At 51.7% G+C, this 17,946-nt stretch overlaps 2 protein-coding genes across 3 annotated transcripts in view; both read right to left on the bottom strand.

The window, feature by feature from the left end:
• Positions 1-274: 274 nt before the first annotated feature.
• CCDC134 (coiled-coil domain containing 134) lies at positions 275-11,616 on the bottom strand. Of its 2 annotated transcripts, none has more exons than XM_085323429.1 (8): positions 11,531-11,616; positions 6,747-6,887; positions 5,666-5,783; positions 4,415-4,536; positions 3,998-4,082; positions 2,938-3,119; positions 2,537-2,608; positions 275-1,444 (listed from the first exon to the last, which is right to left on the bottom strand). In XM_085323429.1, exons 3-8 carry the CDS (start codon positions 5,766-5,768, stop codon positions 1,319-1,321), a joined length of 690 nt encoding a protein of 229 aa, XP_085179555.1. In that variant the 5' UTR covers positions 5,769-5,783; positions 6,747-6,887; positions 11,531-11,616; the 3' UTR covers positions 275-1,318. The 2 variants fall into 2 exon arrangements, with proteins under 2 accessions (XP_085179555.1, XP_085179556.1); XM_085323430.1 differs by lacking the exon at positions 11,531-11,616 and adding an exon at positions 10,629-10,992.
• Positions 11,617-12,564: 948 nt separating this feature from the next.
• Positions 12,565-17,946, bottom strand: part of MEI1 (meiotic double-stranded break formation protein 1) — a 38,300-nt gene continuing 32,918 nt past the window's right edge. Inside the window, exons 28-32 of the mRNA XM_085323576.1 lie at positions 17,580-17,661; positions 15,487-15,593; positions 14,481-14,612; positions 14,015-14,124; positions 12,565-12,610 (exon numbers count right to left, since the gene is read on the bottom strand). Coding sequence (XP_085179702.1) covers positions 12,565-12,610; positions 14,015-14,124; positions 14,481-14,612; positions 15,487-15,593; positions 17,580-17,661 — 477 coding nt within the window. The remainder of the gene's footprint in view (positions 12,611-14,014; positions 14,125-14,480; positions 14,613-15,486; positions 15,594-17,579; positions 17,662-17,946) is intronic.

The raw sequence follows: 17,946 nt of genomic DNA on the forward strand, positions 1-17,946 counted from the left end.
ATTGCAAGATCGTGAGGAAGAGCTGGCATGAAATTAGATGAAGGGGGAAGAAACATTGGATTGAAGGCAGCAGTAAGTCTGATGGGAAGAAATTTTATTAAAAGGGGCTCTGATTTCCCAGGTAACCAGCTGGGAGAGTTTTAGTACCTCCTTGCTTATGCACCTGCTCAAACACCATCATTTCACGGCAGGCCAGACCTAACGCCTAGAGACACTCTTGGGCACGCACCCATTTTGGAAGCACTCCCAACAGAAACACAATCAAGCAACAAGCTTATTAAAAAAAAAGAGAGAGAGAAAGAAAAATGATTTATTCAAAAAAAACCAAAATACTTTCCATGTCAATGCAAGTTCCTGCTGTCCCCGTCAAACATACCCGTCTCTGTATATAAAAATACAGGGCGCCTCCCAGCTCTGGTCCCATGAAGCAGCCTGATGGGCAGCGTGGGAAAGCAGTTGGGGGGCAGGGGGAACAAGCCCAGAGCMGGACCCCTCGGATGCGCCCCTCTCCAGCCGCCTGGCTCGAAGCGGCYGCGGGGAAGAGGAGGGCGGAGAGGCCGCAGCCGTTGCTGCGAGCGCCGCTTAATTCCCAGTTTGCATCCCGGCGCCCCCACGGGGAAGCCCGCCGGTGGGTGGCCGCTCAGGGAAAACGGGAYGCGGTCCGGGCTCTTTTGGCCTTTTCCGCCATCGCGGAAGAAACGCCCGTCGCTCAGTAAAACGGCCGCCAGGAGGGGAGACCTGATCAGGCAACAGGGGKATCGACCAGGCAGAGATCGGGTATAACCAGACAGGGGGGAGGTAGAAATGACATCACCGATTTTAAGAAAAAAAAAATTAAATAATAGTCGGAGAAGCAGCGCTGCTCACGAGGCGATTTGCTCACGCCAGGAGCTCCCCCGCGGACGGAGGAGGAGGCACGCTAAATGTGTGTTACGCTGCGTTTCTCCAGCGGCGGGAGGCTCCCGACGGCTCGGGTACAGCCACGCGCCTGCCGCGCGCGCGGGAGCGTCCGGCAGCGGGCCCGGTGCCTTCCCGTCCGCGCTTTGGCTCGCTGCAGCCCCCCGCCGCCGCGGGGCAACCCCGCCGGCCTCGGCCAAGCGCCGGGCTGCCGTGCAGGTACGTCCCCCCAGCCCCSCAGAGCTTCCCCAGGGGCACCGTGCCGAAAGACCCCCGGCCGTCGCCCGCCCAGCGAAAGGGAAACGCAACAAAACAAAACCCGCTGCACGAATGGAAAGCGAAAGGCCGGGCAGCGGCCGGGCCGAGACGGTCCACCGCCCGGCGGCGCAGCTCCGGCCGGGCGGCCGGCGGGGTCCCCCCGCTACAAGTCGGACTGCGAGCGCGAGATCCGCGGGCCCTTGCGGATTTCCTTCCGCTTCTCCTCCTTCTTCCGCCGCTTCTCCTCTTCCCGCAGCGCCTTCTGGAAGGTGTCTGCGCTGGGGAAGAACTGAGGGGTAAAAGCAGGAGGTCAGCAAGGAGGAGTAAGCACAGGGCCCGGGCAGCAGAAGACTGGTAATAAATTTAACCTTTCATATGGGGCTAATTTTGCCTTAAAGGAGGTGCCAGAACATGGAAGCAGAGACACTTCTGCCAGCCCAGTAACGGAAGGGAAGCAGATGCATGTCAGTTTGTAAAAGAAATGAAAAACAAATTAATCTGTGGAAGAACTGGTTGTGTTGCACCCATCTTCCTGCTCTAAAAAAAATGAGCCTTTAAGCTGTGGAAAGCACAGTTTCCCTACCCTTGTAGGCAGGGTGCAGCCTGGCTTCCTGGAAGTACAGGCCACACCAACCCCACCAAAGCCAACGCAAGCTCTGTGGTGCCAACGGGCTTTAGATGAGACGGAGCACGGGGGGGCAGATCAGGTCCAGACTCTCCCGCAAGGCAGCTCTGTTATCTCCATTGGCCCAGTAAACCAGCCAGGAGAAGGGAGATGCCATCAGACCACCAGGCATCTAAAGCCAGGTGCAGCTCAACCAGGGAATTCAACATGAAAATTTGGATTCGGCTCTGGCCCTGAACCACTTGCACCCTAGAYGATCCCACGATATCCAAACCTCCACTCCCCTTCTGCATGGGGAGTGCCATGGGGAGGCACCAAGCCAGAAGGACATGCAGTCCTTCAGGGCCTTGCACAAAGGCAGCAGACYCCAGCTGAGAGCATTGGGGAGAGAGACAGGAGGAGGCTGGCACGTGCAGAGCTGCCAGCTGCAGGGCAGGCTCAGGACCCTCCTGGCCCAGGAAGCAGCATCAACTGCATCTGTGAGCCCCATAGCACATGCCCCCCCCCCAGCCCCTGCACGCGCCCACCTTAGGGGCAGAGAGGAGGTATGGTTTGTACCCATCACCAGCTGGCGCTACCAGTGCGACTGAACACCAGTGCAGCTAGACATCAGGCTTTCTCCTCTGCTTCCCTTCACAGAGGCACGCTTGGCCATTACCCCAAAACTGCCCTTTTCCTTCCCCAGCCAGGTGCCCAGAGCCCATGGCACAAGGAGGAGGAAACCCATGGGGCAAGCTGCTAGCTTTGCCTCCTTACCTCAGAGTGGTCGGTTTTAAAGGGATTGCGGTAATCGGGAGATTTCTCGCTGATTCCCAGCTCCTGAGCCATCTGCAGAGCAAAGCAGGGTCTATGTCAGAGAATGGCGTCTCATCCAACACTGCCGTGCTGGCCCACCACAGTCCACGTCCACTCCAAGCCTTTCCTCCTTTCTGGGCCCCTTCAACCTCCTTCACTCTCCCCTTCTGCATCCCTCCAGCCGAAGGACATCCCTTAGGCTGGAGAGCGTCTTCCCTATCTATCAACCACGCACTGCAGGCACAGGAAGAGCCAAGCATTCCCTCTTCCCTCTGCCTGCTCTCCCTTTATCCTTGCACACATTCCCACATTTCGCCCTCTGGCAGCGGAGACAGGATGCAAGGGGGCAGATTCAGCCTTACCAGCCGCAGGACCTGGGAGTGGGGTCCCTGCTCAAACACCCCCGTCAGGTTGCAGAAACCAATCCCCCAGCGGATGAGGTTGTTCCAGTTGGAGTTGCGGTCGAAGTAGTGGTGCACGATCTTGGGGAAGCGCAGGACGACATCTCCAAAGAAGGCCGTGTTCTCCACCACATGGGAGTACGCTGCAGAGGAGAGCCACCAGCCTCGTCAGCAGGCTGGCCTTGCGCACCGCACCGCTCCCACCTTCTGCGGGCCAAGGTCCCCCCAGCTGCTAGGGCCCCTGCACACATGGCCAGACCACAGGCACAGGAGAAGCTGCTGCTTCTGAAGAACACTGCAAGACACCTCCTTCCACATCCCACCACCTGTGGTTATGGACTCGCTGTACACCCAGCCCAGCCTCCTTGGGGGCTGATGTCCTATGCTGGCTCCTGGCCCTCAGCAGCAGGGACAAGACAGCTCCAGCTGATGCTGGCTGGGGGAAGCCAAGGTTGGATGTGGAGCACCTCGTGGCAGCAGAGATCAGTGATGGGAGAGATCACACAAGCTACCAAGCATCAGTTAACTTGGTATTACTTGAGAAATGGGAGCAGGAAAGCCTGGAGATGGCTGCAACAGGCAGTGCCTTTCCTCCATCCTAGCCATGAAGCACGTTCTACATGAGCCTTGTGAGATCTAGCTTATAATTTCTGTTGTGATCTGGCTTCTGCTTCCTCCCTACCCTTTGGGAGACTTCTGAATAAAGGCCTCCCCAGTGATGCTCAACTTAATTCACTCAGAGTCATTTGCCTCCACTTCATCCTGGCAGCATCTAAGTCCTAACGGCAAAGATGGAGAGGTAGAAGGTAAATGGACAGGTTCACCTGCATGAACAGGTCACTGAGATTGTAATGGGTTCCCAATAGAAAATACCACAGGGACCAGTGAATGGTCCAGTCTGATCTCTGTACACAGCCCCAGGGATTTCATAGCTACTCTGCCACTCATCCCACATGAAAAGACAGAGATGCAACACAGCAATGGAAAAAGGAACAAGAGTAGGTGGCCAGAGATGACCTACCATCCTTAAGCTTCTCATCCTGAGGAAAAGGCCCATCTGGTGGCACATCTGCAGCTATTAGTACAGCCCGGGAGTCCTCCAGCACCTGAAACACACTCAGTTACTGCCCATCCCAACTGCCCTCCCTCCTTGCCCATCCTTGCTCCAACCCAGGCCCTGCTCTCCTCTGTCCTAGGGCAGGCCTCAGGGGACTCCTTACTGCCACAGCATGCTACTCTCCCCCTGAACCTGTCTCTTTAGCCCCACAGAGGCTCCCTACTGCCATTGCTTCTCCTGCTCTCCCTCTCTGGTGTCACAGCCTGTGGAAGCACCACCACAGGTGCCTCAGCACGGCCCTAGCCCAGGGGCAAAGGGAACGAGCAGGGAGCTTGTGCCTGGGCATGCCAAGCCAAGGGATGAGCCTGCCCCATGCCTCACCTTGAAGAGTCCCTTGAGCATGATGTCAATGATCTTGTACTGCTGGTTCACGTCATTGAGCTCGATAAGGTTCTTCAGTGCATTCATCTGGTCCTTGCGCTTCACCTCAAATAGCTTCTTATCTGTACCACCGTCAAGGGCACTGCAGAGGTCCTGGCAGGCTCTTGCTGTGCATGTGGCCTCCAGCATAGCGGCCTCCCTCACACTCGGCCCTTCCTCTCCCTGGGTGCAAGGCACCACAGAGGCCATGGAGTGTCCCTTGGCTGGGGAGCAAGTGAGAGGGGGCTCTGGAGCAGGGCATCTGGGCTAGAAGCGGGTGTCTGGACCCCCTCCTTTTGCTTTTTGTGCTTCCATTTGTTCATGAGGGGATGCTGGCGAGTGCCAGGAAGGGCTTGCATTAGCAAGTACTTCTACCTTATTCCTCGTGGGTGATAAGTGCCTGAGACCAAGCTGATACTGACTGCAATAAGCATGGAAACTCCTCCATCCTCCTAGGCAGGGACCTCAAAGCACTGGGCAGCCTTTCAGAAACAGGCGTATGTTGTGTTACAGCTTCCACGACGCAGGCAATCGTACCGGTGCCAAAACCAAACTAGGAGGAGCATTCTCCACCCAGCACATGGAAGTGGAAGAGGAAAGCACCGCACCTGTGAGAATGTGAGCTGCCACCAGAGAACCTGTCTCTGCTCCTGCACCCATCTGGGCATTTTATCAGCAAACCCGGAAAAAAAAAAAAAAAGAGTTGACCCTCCAGCTTTGGGCCTTCTCTCCCAAATTCCCCCTTCCCTAGCTCATGCAGGATCCTTACAGTCCTGCCTCAGAGCCCCTGCATGGCACAGCTCCCTAGGAAGCAGCCATCAGGGCAGCTCTCTAGCAGAGACTGCTGCATTGCACGTGCCTGAAAACAAATGTCATTTCCAGCAGTAATCTGGGCAGTAAGGACCTCTGGAGGTCTCTAGTCCAACCCCTGCTCAGAGCATGGCCAGATCTGAAGTTGTATCAGATTGCTCAGGGTCATTCCCAGCCAAGTCCTGGCTGACAATCATGTGGTGATGGCTGCATTTCCTCAGTTTGTTTATAATCTCATTAGCAATAATTACAGCCTTAAGATTCTTCCATTCCCTCTCCTCCACCCCTCTAGTGTCCCCTTCCATGCTCTCTAACCCTTTTCACACATGTGAGCTCTCTCCAGCCTCATCAGGCACAAACCCATATTCATGAGCTGAGACGCAGACCTGCAGAGAAGGATACAGATTTCCAAGCCAGATTCCACCCTCTGTTTTTCCAGGTCTGCAAAGCTGCCTTTGGACAACATCAGTGTAAACAGAAAGGGGCAGATCAAGAGCAAATCCATGTCAGAAACTGCAGCCTAGAACAGAACAGACAAAAACAACAAAAAGCAAAACAACTTATAAGCAGAAGTCGCACAACTCTCGGAATGCCCCAGCAGCCCTAAAAGGCAGGGCCAGAGCTGCCACTCAGCACTGACAGCACATCATCTTCATCACACGGCTGCTTTCCTGACTCTCCTTCCTCTGTGCCCTCTGCACTGCTGCTCCCTCGAGCTCTGTGCAGGAGTGACTGGCAGAGGCAWGACGCTGCACAAGGCTCAGGGAGGCCAAAACCGACAGGTTTGCAATTCGATAYGACCCAACCCAGCAGCTCCTTATTCCTTATTCCTGTCAAGGTCTGAAMTAATCCACTCTGCAATCCACCCCCAGCAATAGTGCCTTTATTTTCTCAAATCTTATACCGTAGTGACTTACAACCCCCTTTCAAGGCTATCAGTCTCCCRACAAAGAGCTGAACTCCACCTCTCCTTTTAGCAGCCGCAAGTTCCATCAGCTCAGCCATCTCACCTAACTTCTCATGCTGGTACCTGGATCCCTCCCCTTGCTATACGCCAGGCATCAGATGCAGGAGAAGGGATGCAGCAAAAACTGATTTTAAAGCCCATCAGGACCCACATTGGCATTCCAGGCAGGAGAGCAGCATGGTGCTTTAGGTCACACAGCAGTAATTCCCCGCTCACCCCAAGCACCTTCCTGCAAAGCCAGTGCCTGAGGTAAAGAGGCAGGTTTGCACTATAGCACGCGCAGGCATTAAAAAGGCACGTGCGCAGACTTTGCACAGACCCAGTCATACAGAGCAGAATGAGAGCTCAGGTCTGCTCGGGTAGAGGTGCTCCCATCCAAAACCATCCCTCAGACAGGGCAAAAGAGGGGTTAGAGGTAAGGATCTTTAAATATCATATAATACAGCTCTGGCCCCCTTTTCCAAGTTTGCTGCTGGTCACGCCGGGAGAGCYTAGACCTAAAGAGAAAAACAGTACCTGCTTCTCCAGGTGGTGGGATCTAAGGCAGCGCCTCCAAAGAGATGAGGTTTCCCTGAAGCAGATCCACCAGCCAGCTGGCAGTTACGGACGAAGCAGCTCCTTCAGTGGCATCCCCGAGGTCTCCTCCAGAGCAGTCTCCTGCTCCGAGGCAAAGGCACACACATAGGACCATTAGGGCTGTGAGAGCGGCTCACGTTGTCTCTGCCCTCCCCTCCCAAACCAGAGCAAGCCCTCCGCGGAGACGAGCTGCCAGCAGACRCACCACCCCTCTCCCCGCAATGCCGTAACACGGGACGGGTAGCAAACTGCTTCATCCCAATCTGATGTTTGGTTGGTTGGGTTTTGTTATACAAACAAAAAAAAATGCGTAACCACAGGGACACAACTGAGGCAAACCAGGCAGGCATCCAGGAGGTTTCGCAGCTTTGTTACAAGCAGCACCGCCGCCTCTCCCACCGTGCCACATCCCGCCAAGGCAGAGCAAAGCACCTTTGTGTCCCCCAGTCCGGAGCGGSCAAGGAAGCGGTGTCAAACAAACAAAAGTGCAATGAGAAACCCTTTGAATGTTTTGCCACTGTATTTTGCAGAAAGGCAGTTGMCCTAGCAGCTAACAGATTGGGGTAGCTATAACTAGTGTTACAAAGCACGACACAGCTGTCCCCGAAGTGGGGGCAGCATCGTTACCCATGTTTCAGACAGGGAACCAGACAGGCTGAAAGCTGACACAGAGCCAGAACGGCAACACAAGCCTCCCAAGCTCGGCGCGGGGGTGAAATTTAAGGCATATTCCAGCTGTCCCGAAGGCTACCATGCACGCAGGCAAGAAGAGCCAAGCCGATAAAAGAGTAATTCTCTAGCCCAGACAAGCAGATGCTCAGCTTGATATACCGGCCTAGTCAGCTTCCAAGAGACTGCTTCATCCTTACAAAAAAATAACTGAACAGCTTGAGCCCTGGCTCAGTCRGGGTTACAGGGACACCTGCACTGCTTCTGCAGAGCAACCTGCAGCTGCTCAACCTCTGCAGCTCTCTTCCAGGCTCTTGGATAGGAGGAGAAAGAGAAATTCAAAAGCACAAACTTCCACTGCCTTGGGACCCAGACACCTGTTTGCCTCTGCCCATTGCTAGAAGATACTTTCCTGAYGTGCAAGAGCATGGCCATAAGGACCAGACTGGCTATCATAACGACTAGACTGGCTATTTACTGTGTTCAGGGGAGACTTGGGGAAAGAGCTTAGAGGCAGCCGGAGGCCTCCAGACCAGACTGACACGCAGAGTTAGCTATCAAAGGGCAGAAACACTGCCAATCCCAGCTCTGCTGCGCTGCCCATGGTGGTCCCAGTGCACCTGGCTGCAGCCCACCTCRGCAGAGCTCACAGCTCTTGCGTCCTCACCACAGAGCTAGAGCCAGAAAATGCTTCTGATACAGACACATTGCTGCTCGGTGCTGCCCAACGGGGCAAGTGTGGCTAGAAGGTGCCTGGCTGCTCTGAGGAAGCAGAGAGYGAGCTGTGAAAAAACACTAATACAGCGAGAAAGAGCAAAGTGTCACTCTCATCAGATGAGGAGCGTGGCAGGGAGGTGGGCTGGGAGCAGGACGCCCTGCAGGAGGGATAAAGCGAGGCACAGCAGAGATAGGTGTGCATCCRCGCAGCATGCAGCATCCAGACCCACGCCTGTTGCGCCCAGACTGACCGGGCGACAAGCTGCAGGCTGTGCTACAGCAGCGCYGAGCCACTCATATTACACCCGAGCCACAGCTCCAGCCTAGCCACGGCCACACGAGTCCTGGCAAGCTCCGAGCTCCCGCCTGTGTGGGGGCTTGTGGGCACCCCCAGCAACTCCACGGCTCTAACTCCTTGCACTGGTGCAGCAATCAGCAGGGACACCCGGTCCCCTCCCTGCAGTCCCACCAGCTTCCCAACTCCCCAAGTCTTTTGCTAAGCCCTGTCCTTGGGAAATCAAAGGCAYTTGGTCCAGGAAAGCAGTGAGCTTCCTAAGGCTACAGGCAGTTCATGCAAAGCACTGTAGAGACCGCTCCATGGGAGGGRRAAAAAAAGAAAAAAAAAATAAAGGGAGCTTTCTGGGATCCTATTCTTTTGGCTTCATATGCCTGCAAAGTGTAACTGTCTAAATGCAGCTGTGAGCAGCTCTGGTTTTTGAGCACAGGCCTGCAGCCCAGGCCAGCTGGTTGCTTCCACAGAAAACCCACCAGTCTGTCTCACTTTCTCTGACTCTCCTAATTCGACATGCTTTTCCAAAGAAACAACAACAGATGCTGTGTAATAGATGGTTAATATTTTCCATTAAAGTATTTTTAATGACTTTATAAATTCTCTTGCAGAAGCCCCATAAATTGCAGCATGGCACAAGGTCAGAAGAAGAATAGAACTTGAAAACCATGCATATATTCCACCTTCGCATCTCACCCCATCCCCACTGACATGCGTTCTCATATTGAAGCTATTGACCAGTGCAGTCCATGAGCGATGAACACCCTAGTGCAGATAAAGTGGGAGCTAGTTGCTGCCCTCACCAGTAGGGTAAGCAAGGCTGCTGAGGCCCTCTCGTTTTCTTGTCACCAGGAGCTCAAAGCCACTATTTGGCTTTTAGAGGACAGCCACCTGCTGAGCCGTCTGAAGAGGGTCCATCCTTTCCTTCAAAGCCAGAAGCTGTGCCACATGCMTTTCTGCACCTGCAGAGCCTACCGCACTCAACGCCTGCCCCAGCCAAATCCACTGAACTGAAACCAGCCTCAAGACCTCCCTGATTCACACAGTCCTAAAACTGGCTGGGACCCCACCACACACTGGACATGAGGTGACCCAATTTTTATTTACTCTCCACCTTCAGAAAGTTTCACCTCCCTTCCCCAGCCTATTTCACAGGCCAGCAGGCGCTTTTTCAAAATAGCCTCCCTTAGGTGTCCTGCCTATTTCATCCTGATTTAATAGCAGGAGATACTCCCTCCTCTCTAGGCTGCATCATGAAAGTGCAGGGAAGCAAAAGCTTCTTGCAGCCGTTCCTCCATACTTTTTCTAAGAATCCTCCCTTGCGTCTTCACACCCACTTAGGCATGAGATGAGACAGAAACACTGCAGAGCTGCTCCTCTCTTCCCTCCCTGCGCCCCTCCTTGCCAAAGCGAGCTTTGCCCAGCGCTCAGAGAGTAGTTTGGGGAGCCAAGGCCCGTCCTGATGCCACAGATGGGAAGGAGTTTCTGCTGATATTCTCTAGCAGCCCTGGCCAGCTGGTAGCTTCAGCGGAAAACCCACCAGTCTGTCTCACTGTCTCTGACTCTCTTAATTTAGATGTGTTTTTCCAACGACACAACAACAGATGCTGTATTATAGATGGTTAGTRTTTTCCATTAAAGTGTTTTTAATGACTTTATAAATTCTCCTGCAGGAGCCCCATAAATTGCAGACTAGGGATTAGAACGGAAGAAAAGAACTTGAAAACCATCTGTAAATTCCACAATCCCATCACCTTAGGAACTGAGCATCCTCAGTATTTATTTGCATAACAAGTTTGCAAGGCAGAGTCACGTTGTTATGCTTCAATTCAAAGGAATTTCACAAGATACCCCCCTCCCYGCTCACAAGGTACTGAAATGCCAGGGGAAAACCAACCAACCAACTCGCCCCTGGAGCACACAGACAATCTGTGGCAAAACAGAGAATAAAAACTGTCTCGCAAATCCCCCCCTGCCCCATAACCACTCCTCTGCGAAATGGATGAGACCTAACCCCCATCAGAGCTGAACCAAAAGGATCAGAGGTGGAAAACGGGCTATTCAGACTTCTTCTGATAAGATATTACTAGTTAAGACTAATTAGCTGAGACGTTTCAGTAAAACAACGGTTATTTACATCTGCTTACCTCAAAAGTTCCTTAACCGCCGAGAACCGAGATCAGCTCTGGTAGGGACAGATCGCTAACAGGGGTTAGGCAGCAGAGCCCCCAGCTGAAGCCCGCAGACCTGCTGTGATTTACATCAGCGCGCATCCGGCCTACCCCATTTCAGCGCCTCTCACCCGGCTCGAGGGAGTCAGCGGCACCCTGAAGGGCTCGCGCGACTGCGGGCACAGGGAGATGGCGTTTCTCCTTAAGCACAGCTGAAACTAACAGCAATCGGCACAGAACCGAAGGCGTGAAAATAGGGATTAGCTGCCACCACGCCAGCTGCGCTCTGCAAAGCCCAGCCACGCGCTTGTCATCCCCGCACCGAGCTGTGACAGCCGCGCGGCAGCAGGTATCGCGCAAGGGGCCGTAAACCCGCGGGGGAGCCGGAAGGGATGGCTGCCCGTCCTGTCCACAGCCTGCTTTCCGCACCCGCGGGAGCGAGGATGCAATGTCACAGCAGAGCCCTCCGGGGGACGACCTGCCTCCAGGTAATCAGTGCCCAGGGCTTAGCTAGTATGGCAACAGCGTGCGTAGGAGTGGGAGAGAAAAAGGCCTTAAAGAGGGGGATTCAAGTGCCCGCTTGAAGAGCCTTTTCTAAGAGTAACATGCTGGCTCCTAAATAAATAAAGTGGAGAAAGTTCTCTCCCCCCGAGCACTTCAGAGGGATTATCTATGGGCACATGCCAAAGATTAACTGCGGCTAGGAGCATAGCCACTTAACCAAAGGTTAAGGCATCCCAGGGGTGAGCCGAGCGCGGCGCCCCGCCGAGCCGCGGGGGCCGCGTCCTGCCCGGCGGCACCCGGCTGCCCGCGCCGCGCCGAGCCTCGCAGCGCCGCGGCCGGCGGCGGCGGCTGCTGCCCCCGGGCCGCCCCCTCACCTGCGGGCCGCGCCGGGGCCGCCGCCGCCGCTCACGCCCGCCGCGCTGCCATGCTGCCGCCGCCGCCGCTTCCCCGGCCGCGCCGCCCCGCCCCGCCGTGTCACTTCCTGAGCCCCCGCGCGGCGGGAGCCTCCTCCCTGCCTCCCTCCCCGCCTCCCGCCCCGCGGCCGGCTCAGGGCGAGCCGGGCCCCCGGAGGCGCCCCGCGGCCGGCCGGGCCGCTCGGCGCAGCAGCGCTCTCACACTCGGCTCGCACAGCCTGCGCCCCCCGCGCGGAGGAGGTCCTAGGAAACCCCCTTGGTGCAGGCAAGGCACCGAGCTAGGCGGGGACCCCCCGAGCGCAGCGCGCGGCCGTGCAGCTCCTCGGGACGCTCGCCGGCTGCAGGAGCGCTCGCCAGGGGAGGAAGAAACGACAGGAATCATTCGCTTTCTTGCCAAAAGGCGGATCATTCCCCAGAAGGGGGGAGGTCAGAGAGCACCCGGTCGGTGCCCTCTGTGCTCCGCTCCCTGACACAGGAACTCGGGACCAGCCCTGCGGGCATGGGGCTGGCGCGCCAGAGGCAAAGGGTGCGAGGGCAGCTCTGCCAGAGAAGAGCTGCAAGGAGTCTCTTCAATAAAAAGCCCCCTTGAGAAAGCAGCTCTTACAGGGTTTAGAGGAAATGGGCAACAAATGCATCTGGAATTGTATCCTAGAGGATCATTTGTGAACTGAGAAAGTTCAGCTCTGCTGCCCACTTTCAAGACATCAGTGGCACAAGCCGCACATCTGCTTCCCCAGGCATCCTGGCTACAGCCCCCCCCAAATATCTCTGCAACTCCAGAGGAAAGGCCTCTTCCCACACAGAAAAGAGGAGCCACTTCAGTAACAAGGTTTTACGTATGATTTCCAACAAACCATTTTTTGAAAATGAGCTACGGATGACTTCGTTTGGCCATCTTCTCTCTTCAACTCACTGGGAATAAAGGGCAGAATGGGGTCTCCTGTTCCATCCTTTTCTTGTTCCTCTGCTGTGTGCACCAGCCAYGTCTTCTCATTTCAGTCTCCAATGTGTGAGAGGGACACTGCCACGTTTCCCAGGCATCTATCAGTGACACCGTGAGTGGAAACCAAAGGGATGAGCATAGCTGAAACTCCAGCATGAAACCGCAATTCTCATTTTTGATACATCACTCAGAGGAGATATTTATCAGTAAAACTTCTCTCCCTGAAACCATGGAAATCCCACCACAACATGTGAGAAACACTTGTGTGGTTGAAGCTGGGCAAAATTCTTTCTGGACAAAACTGATTTTAAACCTTGGTTTTGAACAGAGGATTTTGTCTTCTATGCTAGTGACCCTCCTATTCATGAGCTACTGCTGTTGCACTTCAAGTGCATCCAAAACCTTTTCTAATAACTCAGATTTGAAGGTGGCTTCATATCTGAAAAAGCCAGAAAGAAGGAGCCACTTTAGCAGTGTAGTAAGACTTCCTGTCCACCTTCCTTCATCCCCATACAGGCACATAAAGACAGTAGAGAAGAACATCAAGGATCTGGCAAGAACATTTCAACCTGGAGAACTTCCACTCTGAGACAACTCTGAGCTTCCCTCCACGGAGTGGTAGTATCCCACTGGGGGTAAGCTTGAGGACAAACTGTTTCTTGYAACTAGCAAAAATCTCACACACTGATCCTGCACGTGGCTTATGACGTGTTACCCCACCGGAAGGCTGCAGGAAGTCCCCACTCCCATAGGAAATCACTGTCAGGGCCAGTTACATGACTACTACGTGTCTGAGGCAACGCGGCATGAAGGAAACAGGAAGGCAAAAGCAGACAGTTTTAGAAATAAGCAAATAGTTCACTGGGCTCCCTCTTTCTCCAAAAGTAATTTCCATGTGGCACCTCCCTCCTGTCCATGGAGAAGAGGAGGATGCAATTCTCAGCAGGGGACTCAAGCAGAATAAAATTTGTTAACCCCACTCAGCACTTTCCGAATGCTTACTGCCTTCCCCATGTGTTCATGTGTTCAAGTCATCTTTGGGTTTGCATGACTGCACAGACATATCAATGCTAGTTAGCACACAGACAGAGGTTAAGTGATTGTTCATCCTCCAGGGAAATCAATATTGGAATCATTACTGCTTTGATGTCACAGGCTCCCAGGCCTGTGCCCTTTTCATTAAACCATCTCTGTCATATAGATTAATATAATAGCAGCACAGAGAACCATCAGTAAACCTTTAATCCCCAAATTAGCTAACTATAGTAAACACTAAGAATGTTTAGCTTGCACTTTTGTTCAACTTTAGCTGGTAAGTGGGGAGAAGAATAGAGAGAAAGAAAAGAATAAGAGGAGAAGAGAAGAATAAGAAGGGAATGATAAGAGGAGTAGAAGGGAAATAGAAGAATTAAATAAGAAAAGAGGTTAAGTGTAATTTTTACTTTTGTCACACATACCACCCTAGTATCACCTATGAAAGGACTTGCCCAGCAAAAGGATACACAATGTCCTGACATTTTGCACGAATCCTCATCTTTCCCAGAAGACTTTCCAGCAAGGTCTGAACAGTCCCTGCCTGCACTGGCTCCATCTGATGACAGCTGCTCTGAATCTGAGCAATTAGAAGAAGGAATGGTTTCCAAACCATCATCAAACTATTGGGTTTGTTCCTTCACACCTCCTTCCCTCATCTCCACACACAGCAATGAAACCTTCAAACTACTCTGGGAAAAATCAAGGGGCCCAGGACAATACTAATGACAATAATAATTTAGGCAGCTGCTGGCATCACTCACTTTCCCATTCCACCATATGTCCCTCACAGCAGCAGGCCAAGCTAGCATCTGCAGGATTTCCCATCACCTTACCATAACCTCCCTAAAGGAGGTTTATGGCTCCCAACAAAGATGGAAGCAATCCTCTAGGAAATTCCGTTCTCATTTTCCTAGACAGTCACTGCACTCTTACCTGACAAAGAAAGAGATGAAGAGCACGGCATGTGGCCTCAGGCAGCTCTGGTAACTTGGCTTCTGTTGCCTCCTGGATAACCTGATTTATTTCTTTTTGAGAAATAATATTGCTGCTCTGGTATTTCACAAACTTGAACAAAAGGCAAAAGAAACACAATAAATAGTAAATGACCCACAGACTCCAAAAGTAACCCATCTCCTAGAAAGACCTCTTCTTTTGTAAGGAGATGCTGCAGTAGCCAAACCACAAGCCCCATCTTTACACCACTTTTAATAGAACTGGTACAAATACCCATATTGACACTGTTCTGACTTGTACCTAGACTTACTTTGGTTTAGGTCAGGAAGGAACTGACTGAACCAGGCCACCTGTTAAAAATGAAATAATAAGAAGAAAGGCTCACAGAGCCATCATGTATTTGGAAGGAGAAGGTGCATATTAATAACCCCTTCCTCTCATCCACTGCAATGAGAGCTTTATCTTGAGTATTTCTACTGAGCAGGACCACGATCCCTTTCTTGCTGCCAGGCCTTCCCACACACAGCTGGGTAGCAGATTGTGGTAATTCCCTGACCTGAAATGTCAGGTCCACAAGGTCAAGGAGTGGGAGAGAAGCTGTGATGCCAAGAGCTCTGTTCTTCAAAGAACCATAGCATGCTCCCAGTCTGGCAACAGTGGCTGCACATCCTCTGTAGACTTCACTTCTCCTCCCCAGAGGTGCTAGATGATGGGAATAAGTGCTACAAACACCAGAAGAACCAGATGCGCTCACTTAGAGCAGTCAGTTTCTGCAGGGTGCGGAAGGGAAGTTTGCGTGAAGGTACTATTATGGGACATAAGTTTCTCACAAAGTAACAGCAGCATCTAACACTGTCTATGTGTGTCTGTCTGTCTGTCTGTCTGTGGAGGGTAAGTGAATGAAGTACTTTCCAATAGCCAACCCACATGCACTATACGAACATACTTGCAGAAATGGAGAACAGCCTATCCTTCCTCTGCTTACCAAAGTCATAAGCCTGAGGATTTCTGGCTGCAGAAAGGACTTCCGTTCCCCACTGAGTAGCGTGAAGAGCATGAAACGGTGCCAGGGCTGTGAAGCAACATGTAGTGCTGAGAGAGAAGGAGAAGTCAATCAAAACCAGCTTTAAAATCAGCTAGGAGATAGACTGGACCCAGATAAGGACAGTCTTCCATACTGACCCCCATTTTTCTCTCCTAGACCACAAGCTGTAAAACACTAAGATATTTTGCTCTGCTCTTATTTGATTTTAAATCTATCACTCTTTGGGCAAAAAGTTTAATAGCTTTTTAAAATGGAAAATATGTTCTGTCCACCTTCATGCTTTTATAGGAAGAGAAACCTTCTTCTGGAGTGTGTCATAAAGAGTAAGGGTGTATCTTTAGTCTGGGGTTAAAAAAGAAAGAAAAAAAAAACTCTGGTTTTAATATGAGGACGTGTTTCCTGACCAGGGGTTTCATTTTGCTGCAGAATACTCTTTGGGGAAAGAAGAAAAGCCTGTAACACGAGCTCCACAAACTGAGACTGGATCTGCATCAGAGAGCATACCATGGGGATCAGCCAGGCTGACCACAGCAATACACACAATGAGCAGATAAAAGGTTCTTAGTAAGAACCACAGGGGATACAAAGAGGTAAGGCTCAAGGTCACTGGTGTGACAACATGAAATCTCTCACTGAATGCTAAGTTAAATGGTATCACTTTGTATTTACTGCAGTTTAAGAACACGTGATAGACAATTACAGCAGGTCAGATGGTATGAGAGAACTTGTTATATCATGGCAACTCACCACCAGATTTGAGGCCTTTGTTTTGGAAAGGTCACTTTTCCACTGGCAGTCACATAACGATCGCATTGCCATTATGACAATCTCTTCTATGGAAAAGCAGCACTAATAAATCATGTAAAGTGTTTGGAAGGTATTTTTTAGCTGGTAGAAATGAGAAGGCACCAGCACTATGTACTGAGTGTGCTCTGCATACCTGGAAAAATATTTAGACCTACACAGGCTTTTAAAGACCCTCGAATGAGAACACTTCCATGGGCAGAGTCCAGGCCACACTCTTTGCACGCTGTTGTTTCTTTCAGACAAGTAACACCATGATCGTCATGCCACTCAGAATAAAAAGACTCTTGTTACTGCTGTTGTTAACTTCTCCTTCACAGTAAGAATTTAGGCAAAGTGAAGGGTTCAGCTGTTGCTGAAATGGCATTTTTTCAGCTTTATCCTAAATCAGTGGAACCTCCCCATAGACTCACACTTTTTTCTTTTTATTATTTCTTTTAACAAGGCCTTTTAACAGACTCCCTACAGCTAMTGGCTGTCATTCATCTGCAGTATTACATTTTCATTCATCAACTTCCTCTCTCCCAACAATGTCCYTTTTGTCTGGTGTTCATTCACTCCATCCCCTTCTCTCTTAATGTTTATGTGACTGGCTTGAATGTGTAAGAGTACAGAGAACTCGCTCTCTGTTTTAAGATCAGAGCCAACACCTATACTTTGCAGAAGGAGGCTGACAATGAGTGGAAGGGTCTACTCCTCAGCCGTGACTGTATGGAACTGTCATATCATGTTACACTGCTAACTTGGAACACATTGGAGTCTGACATGGACACTTGAAACCACAGTCCGCATTTACCCCTGGAAATCTAGAATCTCCAGCTTGCATTCCCTAAGACTGGCCAAGTCAGTCCTCCCTCCTCTAACTTCATGGTTTGAAAGTTTGCTACAATTGGTTTGGAAGTAAAAGGCACTGTATTCCTCCCTGCCTCTCAGTTCTTAAATCTTCCACTCTTAACAGGTAAGGGTGGATGGTGGTAGTGTCTTTTTCTTTGTTCTGGAAAACATATTGGCAGCTACAGCCAACGTGAGGGCTCACTCCTTCAAGCGAGACAGGCGTTGTGACTTCATCCCACAGAGCAGATGATTAACTTTAGGCATATAAATCATTTTTCACATTGGGCATAACTCATTAACCATCTGCTCCAGGGCCCTACTGGATGGAGATCAAAGAGCTCAAAATCACTGTAGAACGGAAACCCAGGAGAAAAGGAGGCTAAGGAAGGCTTTACCAACATCCTGGTTCTTCACATACAGGTACTCCAGTAAGGTTTCCAGGCATGCAACCACAGCTTGAGAGAGCAGCAAGTCTTTCTGGAATGCCCAAAGGGGGAAAAAAAATACAGGCAACAGCTATTGCAACAATAAAATTCAGAAAGTGTCGGGCTCTGAAGAGTGTGCAGCACAAGAAAGTAACACCCTTCATCTCCTTCATGGGATGCAATGTGCTGTAAATGATCCATCTCATTAAGGAGTCAGACAAAGGCAGGACTTATTCTGACTATAAAAGTAAACAACAGTTTTCAAGAAAAAATGTGGGAAGCCAGTGTCACTCCAGACAGTTAAATGTGAACTGATGAACTATTCCCCAAAAGAGCT

The sequence above is a fragment of the Rhea americana genome, unplaced genomic scaffold (genome assembly GCF_003343005.1).
Source record: "Rhea americana isolate MKP2758 unplaced genomic scaffold, rheAme1 scaffold_85, whole genome shotgun sequence".
Classification (NCBI taxonomy): Eukaryota; Metazoa; Chordata; class Aves; order Rheiformes; family Rheidae; genus Rhea; species Rhea americana.

Excerpts from the sequence above, each read along its gene's own strand:
- CCDC134 (XM_085323429.1), bottom strand. The coding sequence starts at position 5,768 with ATGGATTTGCTCTTGATCTGCCCCTTTCTGTTTACACTGATGTTGTCC. Across the intron at positions 3,120-3,997 it reads GGATGAGAAGCTTAAGGATG|CGTACTCCCATGTGGTGGAG; the intron begins GTAGGTCATCTC and ends TCTCCTCTGCAG. Across the intron at positions 2,609-2,937 it reads ACTCCCAGGTCCTGCGGCTG|ATGGCTCAGGAGCTGGGAAT; the intron begins GTAAGGCTGAAT and ends TTTGCTCTGCAG.